Genomic DNA, 14,096 nt, shown 5'->3' on the forward strand with positions numbered 1-14,096 from the left:
TATGTCCATAGCCACTTGGACTTCGAAGCCCTTATCGTTAAGTCCATCTATTATCTCATTGATTGGGACTGTTGGTTCGATTCCCTTGATAACCTCTTGTAATCCTTTGCTACTTTAAGTTGGTAGGTGTAGTAATTCATTTTTTCATATTCGAGGTATTTCGCAACTGATCGATTATTTTGTTCGTCATTGACTTGTATTTTTGTTTCTTTTATGTTACCCCTTTTTACGGACGTGACATAGAATGTGTTTGCGCCAATTTTTTTGACCAGTTCAGCACAATTTGCCTGTCGAACATAAATAGGTGGCGGTCTTAATTTGTTGGCCTTGGGTGCTCTATTCTCGGCTATTTTAGTTATTTGTGCTGCATTGTTGTTCTTCGCATTTTGTGGGCACAATTTTCTTTTGATAGCACATAGCGATCGAGCCCAGTCTGAATAAACGCTCCGTTGGCATTTTTCGAACTTATTGGTTGGGAGAGGTGGGGCTTGTCGCAGTGGATCGACAGTATCGGGCGCTGAGCAATTGAAGTGGTTGTTGTCGTTGTTGTGGTCGAAGACACAGTTTTGAGCGGCGCGGTTTCTGAGCCGATCACGAGCGGTAGATGACGAACGAGAGAGCTGCTTAAACACAACAGGTGCAGCAGCAACACGAAAGCAGCGGGAGACATAGCTGATGCAGAACAGCCGCTGCCGAGCGTAGGCATATGCGTTATGCTGCTTGACCCGACCCAACATACTCCCCGCGTTGAAAGCCTGACTTTCAACAGCATCTTTAAGGCATAAGGTGGCATAACAGCGTACGCAGTCCCTCAAATCCAAGCACCGACGTGCCTATAGCACGATAGAAGTTATACTTGGCCGTGTTGACTGCAGCAGTTCATTGACTCTGCAGGAACCAAAGACATATGACCTAGACCTTTTATGAAAGCAACATACAGAGATTTAACATCAGGACGGCGATCTATTTTCCGTTCAAGGGATAAGAATCTACGAAGAGCTTGATGGTACAATTCTCCCAAGAGATCCAGATTGTATTTCACAATCTAGCTCTTCTTTGGTTGAATTTACTATGGGTTCAGTGCAATTCTCTACCTCCCAAAACCGTCGCAGCAGTACTTCAAGTCTCTAGTCTAGGTTATCCTCAGCAGCTACTGCCGGAGCGCGCGAAACCATTAAAGAGGACATCTGCTTTACACGGGAACAACCTTCAGATATGACCCATCCCAAACGAGTATTCTGAATTGATGGCAATCCCGGCAATAGCTTGACCTGACCAACACAGAGGAGTTCGTAAAACAAGCTGGCGCCAAATAGAAGATTGACACGCTGCGGACTATAAAACTCTGGACCAGCTAGTGGCAGGTTCGCTGGAATATTCCAGTTGCAAGTGTCTATTCCGAAGCTTGGCTGTCGGTCGGTTATGGAAGAGGCTATGACAGCGGTGATGAGAGTTGAGTATTCCGATGAACGAGAGTGCAGGCTAACGTTGAACGAAACGCCATCCACAAAGGTAGAATCGCCTATTCCTGATACTGAAATCGATGATTTTATTTTTCGAAGCTGATTTGCGAAGCGAGAAGTAATTAAGTGCAGTTAAGAGTCAAGCAACGCTCGACAGGGAATAAAAACTCCGGAACGATTTTTGACCAAGACTGTTGCCGTAGCTAGCAGAACAACATCATTACTGAGACCCTGGGCAATAAGAGTAGAAGAGGTAGATGCTGGGATAGATGCTTCAGTGGTATAAGTAGCTGCCGTAGACGCTGAAGCAGAGGACTCAGTGATGGGTTGAGACGACGCAGACAGAGACTAAGTGCCAAGTGGCACAGATACAGTGGCTGCAGTAGCTTCAGGGCCTCCGAAATGCAGGAGAGTCTGGTGCACCCACAGGTACAAGGCAATTTACACAGGGAAAAGCTCTTGGCTTCTTTATGGCGATTTGTGGGCACGCACAGCACGCAGCTTGTTTTGGTTAATGGCAACAAGTGTTGATTTAGAATGGTTAGGTTTTCTGGCTGCTCGGCGCATCGGTTTCCATAGCGAAATCCACTGTTTCAAATGTCGTGCATCGCTGCTTCAAAAACGAGGCCATATTCTTCCATGGCGGAATCAGGTTGACGAAGGCCGAGTGCTCTAAACGTTCCTCCCATTTGGCTTGAGTCGCTGGATCAAGTTTACGAAGCAGCACCTGCATGATGATGCATCTTGCGATCTGCTCAGGAGTGCCCAAAGCCTGCAGCGCCCGAATATGAGCGTTGAACTTGTCAGAAATCTCCCGCAGCATCGAGCCTAAGCCATCCTCCATAGCCTGTAGCTCCAGGCCCCAGCGCATGAAAAACTAAACGACGATTATTAAACCTCTTTTTCAATAAATCCAATGCTATATTATAGTTGATGTCTGAGATTTCCAGCAAACGAACTGTCTCCAACGCCGAATCACGCAGGCAAGATCGCAGATGCTGAAACTTGTCAATGTTGGATAGGTATGGATGATTGTCGATAATGGTCTTGAACATCGAGTAAAAGTCCGTCCAATCCGCATATCCTCCGCTAAACCTTGGCAATTGTATAGAAGGAAGGGATGATCCTGGCCTACGACGAGGTGGCGGCTGTGGACCGGCAAAATCTGCAGTTGCATTTGCTCCCGGAAACGTAGAATGCAGAGTCATGTATCCGCTAATCCTAGCAAATTCACTCATGATGGAAGCCTTGAGAGCACTGGCAATTGTCCCAAAGCTGTCGCACAATCCACTATGGATGTCGGTGCAGTCCAATTCTTCAAGCTCGTTGTGCAATGTCTTAAATGCCTTCTCGATCTGCTCCAGCTTTACCAGTAGCATGTAGTAATCACAGACCGCAGCCTCATCTTCCAAAGCGGCAGCCAATGTCTTCACTTTCTCACATAGTTTCGTTGACTTAATCCTCAGAAAAGACACCCTTTTTTGCTTCCTGGCAGCATCCATAGCAGCAGCAGCTCTAGAAACGTTCGTAGCGGGAAGAGGAACAAAAGCGCAACGTGCGTAATAAACGGGAACTGGTGTATTTGCTTGTATGACAGCTATGTGGTCGATGGCACTGGTTATATGGTCGATGGCAGTGGAGCAGAGCGGCGAGCGAAAGCGGACGAACGAATTAAGTGTAAATTATTATGTTGAAATGTAGTTTGTGATGGCACTGATCGATTAATTATTGTACAATCATGTCGGGGTCACCAAATGTTAAGATATTTAGCGTTTTTAATAGCTATTGAGTTTTAATTTCAATAAAAGGTAATAGCTTATTATCATGTACACTGGTCAAAATAATAAGTATAGAGGTATTGTGCTAGTTTGTTATTAAATATCTCTTATGTTTTTGATATAATGGCTGCCAACTGTTTATATTTTGAAGGGTTACAGTGTTGCAAAGCATTTAAATTCAAAATGAAATTGGGGAACCCCACCTATTCAATTCTAAGCTGAAATTTGTGCTGGATGGGCATTTTTAGTCTGGTCAAAATAATAAGTACACTAGTGAAATTTATAATTTTTTAAGTATTTTATCAGGATTTGGACAAAGGTTTGTTGTTATTTATTTTTTATTTGGGATATTGCCAAAAGTCTTGGACGATCGGTTTGTTTTGTTCAGAATGCCTTAAAATCCAAAGTGCTAACTGAAAATCGAGGACGGAAGAAAAAATCTTCACCAATAAACGGACAGCCGCAACGTACAAATGTATTTATTTCTGGCAAAAATGGATGCGTTCATGTCTTCCAAGGCCATTTCCGCTGAAATTGGAAATGTAATATCTCCGACAGCTCGTCGCAGACTACAATATGCAGACTTACCAGGACGTATAGCCGGAAAAGTTCACTTACTCCGAGGAAACAATTTACAGACGAGGAAAATATTTGCCGAAAATCATTTGGCATGGTCTTGGCCAGATGGGTCTAAAAAGTGGAATAACATATTATGGCCAGGAGGGGCACTCTGCGTGGTCCCCACGGATCAGATTCCCAGGAGAACGATTATGAAGGTGTGGATTTCTCCCCCGATCAAGGCGGATGAGGACACTAGTTCTGATCAAGGCACAGAACCGGATCTTGGAGCCATCTGACCATCACAAGGGCGATAGCGCGAGGTCGGGAAAGCCGTGCCAAACTCCTTGCAACGGACAGCCGCATATCTTTCGGTATTGGCACCCTGGTGGTAGCAGTACCGCGACATCCCAGGTCCGCTGAATAGCATGAAGGTGGTGCAGATTAATCTGCATCACTCAAGTGTATCATCGGCGGACCTGCTGCGGTTTATGGAGGAGAAGGCGGTAGACGTGGCCCTCATCCAAGAGCCCTGGATCGTAAGTGAAAGGGTTCGGGGACTGAGCGGTCGCGGATACCGCCTTCTCATGCCACACCCCGCGGGCAAGACAAGAACCTGTATCGTGGTACGGAACGATCTTAATGTTTTGTTTTCTTCCAGGTACAGCAATTCCCGGTGGCACTATGTGAAAGGGGGGACGGGAAAAACCTATACCTGGCCTCTGCATACCTGCCGTTCGAAGAAGAAGACCCACCCTCGGACGATGGCAGGGCCCTGATCCACCAAGCGCGGAGGGAGGGACTCGACATTGTCTTAGACTGTGACGCGAATGCCCATCACTCCCTCTGGGGAAGTACGGGCACAAATTCGAGAGGAGAGTCGCTGTTCGAGTACGTTCTGTCCAAAAATCTTGTTGTGTGCAACAGGGGAGACCCCATCTTCCGCAACAGGAACCGTGCAGAGGTTATAGATATAACACTGGCCTCACCATTGATGACTGGCACGTGTCTAGTGAGTGTTCCTTTTCGGACCACGGGAGCACTAGAGGAAGCTACGCAGAACGTCACCAATGCTTTACAGAAGGCGTTTCTCAGATTCTGCCCGATCAGCCGACCCCCAAAGTCCAATCACAACTCGTGGTGGACACGGGAGCTGAGCGAAGTCAGGAAGGAATCGAGGAGACTCTTCAACAAAGCAAAAGTGACAAACACACAGGAAAGCTGGGACGATTATCGCCGCAGCTTCAATACCTACAAGAACACCTGTAGGAAGGCGAAGAGGGAGTCATGGGCAGCATTCTGCGATGCCATAGATGGTACCACTGAGGCCTCAAGGCTTCGACGTCTACTGACAAAGGCACCCACCACACCAGGCCTGCTCCTGGCCATTAAATCATTCAGTCCCTACAAGTCACCGGGACCGGATGATATCCGACCAGCCATGCTGGTGCCCCTCCCGTCCCCGGGCCTCCGTGCGTTCGCCCCGGGGTTCCCCCCCCCCCCGCTGGGTAGGGCGGTTAGGTCCGGCCTATGCGGTGACCTGAGTACTGGTAACGGGTAAATTTCTGCCCACAATCAGTAACCTTCTGGAATCCGCACTGGGCACCACCGCCAGCTGGGCAGGCCAGAACGGTTTGGGGGTCAATCCTCAAAAAACATAACTGGTGCTGTTCTCACGAAGATATAAAATACCGAGATTCAAACTAACAGCAATTGGTGGAACGACACTCGAGCTATCAAGCGAAGCCAAGAATGTTTGTGTCATCCTTGACTCCAAACTCTCCTGGAAGAGAAACACGGAGGAAAGGAAATAAAAGGCAATGGCAGCTTTCAACACTTGTAGGAAGACCTTTGGACGGACATGGGGATTACAGCCGCGCATCATCCACTGCACTATGGGAAATTTTACCCCTTTTTCTGGCCAAAACCCATTTTCTGAAAGTCGGAATATTAAAAACAAATTTTAGTGCAACGCATTCACAATACTTCAATCTTTAGTGTTGCATCACAGAAATCTTGTTAGAGGGCGCCACATCGAAAGAATCAGCTGATAAACACAGCTGTTTCATTTGCAAAGCACATGCTTCTGCAATATTAGGTTTTTTTTTGCTAACTTTAAGTGGCCAAAAAACAAAAACCAAACAATATTACTCAAATTTTTGAAATGAATTCCAATCAGTGCGGTTTTTATTATGTGTTTGTGAACTTCTCATGTAGAAAAAAATCGTGTTGTCCCCTTAATAGAGCCAAAATGTAAGTAGCCTTGTAAATGCATATTTTTGATATAGTCTCATCTTGCAAAAGGGATTTAAAGTGAGTCCAGCAGAGTCCATCAACAAGATGTATTTTATGTTGTAGAGTATTAAGTTCTTGTTCAAATGAATGTAATTAAAAATAACACTTTTTACGATTTTGCGAGAAATTTCAATTTTTAGGACATAACCTCAATTTGGCAAACTCAGATTTTTTTGTCAAGTGTGGGGAATCAAGGGGAAAAGTCGCAAAGGAGGATGCTGTGTTGATAAGAAAGAGGTTCTTTAGCGAAAAGATGAAGTCCAAGGCCTATTTTGGGAACACCTTTCGTTTAAAGTTGATCAACCGAAAGTTGGAGGATTTGGCAGTACCAACGATAGTAACACTGCTCAGCGAGCATTTTCCGATCCTCATGCTTTTTCCAACATCACTGGTATCGATGAGCAGCTAATTGCAAATTTACATACGATTTTGATATGCCTTTCATGCCAGCTGCCAATTTCTGTTTCAAAATTTCAAGCTTTTTGTTATCGTACTGCCGAGATAATCATTGATAAATACCCTTGGCTGCCAATGACCACAAGTGTTCATACAATTTTAATTCAAGCAAGGGATATCATTGAAAATTCTGTGCCTCCTATTGGATATTTCGGAGAAGGAGCTGAATCTCGAAATAAATTTAAGAAATCTGTTCGTCTGATCATGCCAGAAAATGCGGTAGGATTGAAATCCTAACAGACGTGTTTCTGCGAGCTATAGATCCTTCTGATCCGATAATTTCTTCAGTGAATTTGGATAGACGTATTCAGCGAGAGAGGAGAATGTGTCTTCCATTAGAGGTTTTAAACCTATTAGAATGCTCATCAAATCCGGATGATACGGATCGTGAGGATGAAAGCCCTTTTAATGAATTAGACTTAGAACATCAATACAATATTGAATTGGAAAACGAAGAGCAGGTCTAAGGGGTGTGTAAGGAAAATATATTTCTTACAGAACATTATTAATTGTCTTTCATTACAGGGCTACAAGATGAATGCGCTAAAACATTTCCCCTTGTTAAAGGCATGCCACGCCCACTATTGTCCAATAATTATAACCTAATGCTGTCACAAAAATGGTTGTTACTTGTTAAAGTAGTACTCTAAAAAAATGAGAAAATTTAAATGAGTTTAAAAAAAAGGGGGCGGTGCCACGCCCTCTATTTTTCTATTTCCAATAGATGTTGGTTCATTTAACCCGATGCAAAAAACAGAAGCGAAATATCTTGCTCCGTTCTTGAGTTATTAATTTTGGCCAGAAAAAGTGGTCAAATTTCCCATAGTGCACTGGATGTATACGGTAATAAGACCCATCCTGACATACGGAGGCATGGTATGGTGGGAAGCGGTTAACACCAAATCCCACCAGGAGAACCTCCGTAGAGTCGAACGGACAGCATGCCTTGGGGTCACCGGATCTCTCAAATCCACCCCACAGGCAGCTCTGGACACCATGCTAGGCCTGGAACCGATAGACCTCCATCTCTGAGATAAGTGCAGCTGGGCTACTAGCCGCGCAGTTCTTCAAGCCATCGCCTTATGGTCACGCCACTATACTCCGTAAGGAGGAAGGTGGAACGGTCGGGGGGAGTGTTTCAGAGTTCTCATGGAAAAAAAACTTCAAAGGACTCATACCGGACAGGGAGAAATGGAAGAGTAACAGGCCCTGGGGCAGAACGAGCTCTCCATTTTCACCGACGGGTCTAAGACGGCCGAAGGGACAGGAGCTGGAATCTTCTCTGAGGAACTAGTAACCAACACATCCCTAAGACTACCAGACTGGTGCAGTGTATTCCCGGCGGAGAAGCTTGCAGGCTTGCAGTATGGCAAGCGGCTAAGTTGGTATACACCTTGGAGATACCTCCGAGGAACATAGCAATCTGCGTCGACAGTCAGGCTGCCATCAAAGCCTTGGTATCCTGCAAGACCAGACCAAGCAGACTCGTACGTGATACGGTTAACGCGCTAAACCAGATCAGTGCGCACTCAATCACACACCAAGACTCTCCTAAGCTTCAGGAAGAGTCGGGTACAGACTGCCCCACCATGACTTCTGCCGCAGCTGCGGGAACGAGGAGGAAATAGAGAGCATCCAGCACCTTCTCTGCAACTGTCCTGCACTCATGGGGAGGCGTCACCGAATACTCGGCGGCGCCTTCTACGAAGACCTGGACAGCCTGGCAAACATGCCTCTAGAGAAACTGGTGCTCTTTATAGAGGCCTCGGGATGGTTCGCGAAACCTGCCTAGGCACTGGACACCCGTGACGAGTGTGGGCATCACAATGGGCAGACTTGCCTCCGAGTAACCTCGACTTCGGTTGAGCAGCCCTATAGAAGATATGTACGACGCCCAAAAGGCAAAGGATTGGACGTCCGGTACACAAAAAAAAATGGTTAAGCACGGAGGCGGTTGCATAATGGTCTGGGTCTGTTTTTCTTGGCATGGCGTTCGGCCGATACATCGCATAACTGATACTATGACCAAATTTGGATATAAAAACATTTTGACTAACATTATGCAACCATATGCTGAGGAAAACATGCCCTTGAGATGGGTGTTTCAACAGGACAATGACCCGAAACACACCTCAAAGCTGGTCAAGGATTGGTTCACAGAAAACAAGGTCAACGTTATGAATTGGCCAAGTCAGTCTCCTGACTTAAACCCTATTGAAAACTTATGGGGAAACCTGGCATGAGATTCCAGTGGAGACTTGCCGTAAACCTATTGCCAGTATGCCAAAAAGAATCGCCAAAGTGATACAAAATAAGGGTGGCTATACCGGATACTAACATAGGATTATAAATAATACAAAAAAATTGAAAAATTTAGATACGCTTTAAGTTTTTGTCTTTGTTGAATTCCTGTACTTATTATTTTGACCACCCCTTGTTTATGTTTTTTAGATAAAATTGATCAGAAACTATATATTTTAAGGGAAAATTGCTTATGTTCAATCTTTTTTATATTCTTCTGTAGGTTAGTAATCTAAAAGTTAAGTGGATTTTTTCTTTGTTTTTTAAAAAAGTTTTACGAGACGTGAAAGAAAGCTCATGAGCATGTACTTATTTTTTTTGACCAGTAGTGTACATTTAGGATGCATAATAAACATTTTATTTGTAGATTTAAACTGATAAAATATCTTAATGTATAAATATATTAGCTCACATATGTACATACATATGTTTATGTGTATGTATATATTAACTGAGTACAGGTATAAAAGTAGTCGCAGCCACAGCAGCGACTCACAGCTTTCCTTCTAGTTTTTAGAGCGTTGGTGCGCTCAGACATCAGGAACGAACTGTTTGGCTCCGTTTCTTACACTGAAAGATATGAATTTAAATGCAAGATGTTTTGAGGCAAACAGAATAAAAAATATTAGAGGAAACATTAAAATACGATTATTTTCAGTCCGTCTTCTACAAGATCCTTGTAACGGGAATAATAATATTATTGTGTCCTTCAATAAAAACCAAAGCGCATTGACTTAAAATACATGTATTGACAAATCAAACTTTACCCACCGCCACCCATATTTCAAACGAGAGGAAACGTGAGTCGCGGTAAATACTGTGGTACATTTATAGGCATTGGGGCTGCGTCATGATTTTTTGCGTCTTGCCGGAGACGCCGTTTTTCACCCAAATCAAAATTCAAGACGCACGTCTGCCAATGTAAACGCCTTTTTTTCGGCTTCATTGCGTCTATTCCGATATCGATAGCAAACGCTCCCAGTGTAAAAAGGCTTTTACTTTGATACCCGGTACTCAGTATATAGTATATATGTATGCATGTATGTATGATTTGTGTGGAATTTTAAAATATTTTATCCGTTTTCATTTTTTTGCTACATCTGTCATCTACATCTCTCTTCTTGCACCTCCGCCAGATACCGCATTACCCCAGGCAGAGTGTGTTAGCGAGATAGATAGTGAGTAATCGCTGCAGCGCTGGAAGGAGGAGGGTTAGCAACTAGATACATTTTTTTATTCTGACTATATGATCCTTTTAGAGCCATATTCAGCAATCTGGTAGATATGATCATTTCCTACGATACTGCTTCTAACGTATCTTAAAAATTGTGGATTGTGGAAATTTTGAAATACACATGTAACAGTGTGATATCACACGAGTTTGGAAACAATATTTGGTTGTACTAGCTCTTAAAGTTTTTGAGAACTGGGCGTCAAAAAAGACAGACGGACGGACAAACAGACAGAGACTCACCTTTTAATTCTGGTCAATATTATTTATACTTTATCGGGTCAGAAACGCTTCCTTCTCTGCGTTACACACATCCACTTTTACCACAAATACAATATACCCCTTAACTCTTTTAGTATAGGTATACAAATCTCGGCACAGTATATTGAGCTTTTTTTGCAGTTTAGAATTTAATTTTGCGCAGAAAAAAGTCATATACTTCGCAGCCGAGGAGAAAAATTAAGTCACGCGAAGTTTTTACACTATGTTTGTGCCGACTGAGCTGTCCTGCGATTTTTGTATTATGATATCGGTAATTTTTGTATTATGGAAGGAAAATTCTTGCTGTAAGTTTATTAACCAAGCCCAGACTTAACTCGGCCTAGTTTGTAACTTCTCAAGCAGTTTTGATGTAAAAACTTTGAATGTAGATTCGAATATTATTGTTTGAATTGAATTTGAAACATATTTACTTAGTAAAAAAATTTGTATGTACATACATATGTAATATAAGAACAAATAATTTATTTATGTACTGAATAATCTTACCATCATATATTTTTATTTGTTCTAGTTTTTTATATTGTGCTTTATTGATTGAACTTGCATTTAAAATATACTGTTGTAAATACATACATATGTACATAGCCATTCATATGCATACATATATGTACATTCAAACAAAAAAATCGATTGTCTTGAATGCGTTCTATTCAACATATGTATGTATGTTAAATACTGAAAATATATTTAAGTATGTACTTTAACCATATTCCTAAACCTTTCTCTTATCTTATACAAAATCAGTGCTATGTACTTTTCTTGAATTCGTATTTTCTAATTTAACAATTTGGGATACACATAGTATGTTTATAAATACATATATACATACAAAATAAATAAAGGCATGCACTTATGTAGATAATCAAATAGGCAAACTCAATAGTAAATTGATTACTTACCATATTGTCTTTTAATATTTGTAAAATACCACTTAACTCACACATTTAAACACATTAATTAGACGACTAAGGAATAGTTAAATTTAAATTAAATATTTATGTATCGATTTAATTGTATGATGTAATAATTTATACCGGAGCTGTTCTTTTTAATACTACCGTTAAATTATGTGTTGATAAAATTGTATTAAGCGAAAAACTTGCATTTGTGGTAAGTACATCCCAATATTTGACTAGGGATGGAGACAGCGTGACCGCGCCGATAACGATAAAAATACCTTCCGGCCAAAAAATAAATACCATTTTAATTTCGAGAAATACGATTTTGAATACCATAAATTTAAAACATTGATTTCAAGTGGTTTAAATGAATAAAATATATAATTCAGATTATTAAAAAACATATTTATGATTTGATCTAGTGTTTCCATTATTTAAATAACATTACAAACTTAAAGGTATAGTCTCTCTTACAACTTAAAAATTATATTATAAACCGTCCTCCGTTTCTTCTTTAATAACTTGAGCCAGCATATTGTAGTCTGGCTCATAATTAAAACAACTATTAAAATCTCGAAGGCTTTGCCAAATATACATTTTTTGGATACATTTTCATTTTTGAAATTTGACGACGGGAATAGGTCCAGGGCCGCATTAGCAGTTGCCGACGGCCTCTCTAGGGCTAACAGAAAAAATTTGTTGAAAAAACAAAACTCCAAATAATGGATAAAAAATATAATAGCCATTATCAGTGGCATACAAATTAATTAAACAAACATTAAATTTATAAGTTTTTATTTCATATGAAAAAAGGAAGGAACTGGCATGAAAAAATGGAGGGCCCCAGATTGATGGTTGCCCAGGGCCCGGTTGAAGGTTGATCTGGCCCTGAATAGGTCGATTTTGGTTTTAAACTTTAAAATTTAAAGTTGTTATTTGTTTGTATTGTTTGTATTTACAGTGGGGCCGAAAAGAGATGGCAAAATTAAAAAATATTTTATGAACGCTTTGAATAAAAAAAGTGTACACAGGTTAGGTTAGGTTAGGTTGAGGCGGTTGACGGGATCGCCAGGAACACGACACACTTGGGCCGGTTACGGCCCGTTGTGATGCCGCGTGGATCATGTCCTCTTCCCTTGTGAGACACTATGTCAGCAGTTGTCCCATCCGGATGCCCTTATGAAGTTTGCGATCCTTCTTGGACTCAAATTAGACATGTCCGATACGTCGTTCATGAAAGGCATTCCCAGGTTTTGTAGCCTCCTTCTACTGAGAGCCGGACAGGAGCAGAATAGGTGTTCCACCGTTTCTTCCTCGTCCTCATCTCTACAGCTACTACAGAAGTCGTTGTAGGGGGCACCCATCCTGTTAGCATGGGTGCCTATTAGCCAATGTCCTGTGAGGGAGCGTATGACTTAGCTGCTCCTACTCCTACTGAGTTTGCAAAGCTCATCGGTGCGCTTCCTAATAATGTTAGGCCATGTTTGCCGAGTTATGCGACATAGTGGCACAGTTTGCCATCTGTCATTTATTAATCGCTTAAAATGTTCTTTTATTTTGAGCTTGGAGGTGGCCATTGGCATACGAATATCCTCCTTATCATGGAGAAGGGGGATTGTTGTACCAGCTCTGGCCAGCTCATCTGCTATGCAGTTGCCCCAAATGTCCTGGTGGCCAGGGACCCATATTAGGCTGATAACAAACTGATGAGCCATCTCATGTAGAGATTTGCGACAGTTTGTCACGGTAGCCGAGCTCGATGTTATCGCATTTAGCGATTTGATCGCAGTTTGGCTGTCACTATAAATGTTTAAATGAGATGCCGTAGTGGCAATTTTACAAAGCCACCCCAAGGTTGATCGCTATTACTTCCGCTTGGAAGACACTGCAGTGTTCTGGAAGCCTGAAAGAGTGTCTTATGTTTAGCTGTTCGGAGTAGATTCCCCCTCCAACCTTATTGTCCAGTTTTGAGCCATCTGTAAAGATTTGTGTAGGAAAATTAAAGTATTCCAGTCTTTATTTAATGTATTTAGGATAGGTTTTAAACGTGATACAGTTTGTGCTTAAATTAGTTCTCGTAAAAGTATTTCTTGTGGACCACTTTATTTTTACTTCTTTTCTTAACCACACGATACGAACGACCCCGCTCACAACGACGCTCGGGTAGGTTATCGATTCATGGCTATCGACCGGTGATCAGAGGGTTGCCGTATAACTAGCACCACTTCTAGTGTGCCCCTTTTGTGATTGCCCGCCAGGTTCAAATCCCACAATCGGCCCTCCTGACGGAACATTCGCCTCGAATGGACCTGGCCATGGCTTCATGTACTCGGACACCGTCGACGTTCTAAAAGGACCCTCCGTATCTCCAACTCTCTCTACTTCATAGCGCCCATGTTCCTTAGCAGCAACCACTTTATACGGTCCTAAGTATTTCCCTTTAAGCTTTAGGCCCACTCCATATTGGGTTCTCTTAATGGCAACTAAATCGTTCACTTTATACTCTTTTTCTTTCTTACGTTTCAAGTCAAAAGCTCTTTTATTTTCTCCTTGCAGTTTCTCAATGTTTTGTCGGGCTTCATTACGGATCTGTTCACGCTCTTGTTCTAACTCCTTTATGACAAAATCGTTGATTAACTCCCTTAGCTCACTGCTATCAGCTAAACGCATATCCACTCCTGTTAATAGCTTGAATGGAGTAACTTTGGTGCTTCTAGGCTCAGTACTATTAATGATCTGCTGGACTTTCCCTACGTACTTATACCAGGCAGCTGGACTGTCATAACTAAGCTTTGACAACATGGGTACAACCAGCTTATGCAGCCTCTCAACC

General features: G+C 42.2%; 1 protein-coding gene across 3 annotated transcripts; it reads right to left on the bottom strand.

The window, feature by feature from the left end:
- Nucleotides 1–277: 277 nt before the first annotated feature.
- LOC111076205 lies at nt 278–11,608 on the bottom strand. Of its 3 annotated transcripts, none has more exons than XM_022369886.2 (2): nt 11,264–11,539; nt 278–3,077 (listed from the first exon to the last, which is right to left on the bottom strand). In XM_022369886.2, the coding sequence occupies exon 2, from the start codon at nt 2,963–2,965 to the stop codon at nt 2,267–2,269; it is 699 nt and encodes a 232-aa protein (XP_022225578.2). In that variant the 5' UTR covers nt 2,966–3,077; nt 11,264–11,539; the 3' UTR covers nt 278–2,266. The 3 variants fall into 3 exon arrangements, 1 of the variants encoding a protein (XP_022225578.2); XR_002608001.2 differs by lacking the exon at nt 278–3,077 and adding an exon at nt 9,313–9,421 and having other exon boundaries at nt 11,264–11,608; XR_002608002.2 differs by lacking the exons at nt 278–3,077; nt 11,264–11,539 and adding exons at nt 9,313–9,421; nt 10,851–11,244.
- Between the last annotated feature and the right edge of the window lie 2,488 nt (nt 11,609–14,096).

The sequence above is a fragment of the Drosophila obscura genome, unplaced genomic scaffold, assembly GCF_018151105.1.
Source record: "Drosophila obscura isolate BZ-5 IFL unplaced genomic scaffold, ASM1815110v1 contig_199, whole genome shotgun sequence".
In the NCBI taxonomy this organism is placed as follows: Eukaryota; Metazoa; Arthropoda; class Insecta; order Diptera; family Drosophilidae; genus Drosophila; species Drosophila obscura.

What these genes read in the sequence shown, in the direction of transcription:
- LOC111076205 (XM_022369886.2), bottom strand. Translation starts at nt 2,965, where the DNA reads ATGGATGCTGCCAGGAAGCAAAAAAGGGTGTCTTTTCTGAGGATTAAG.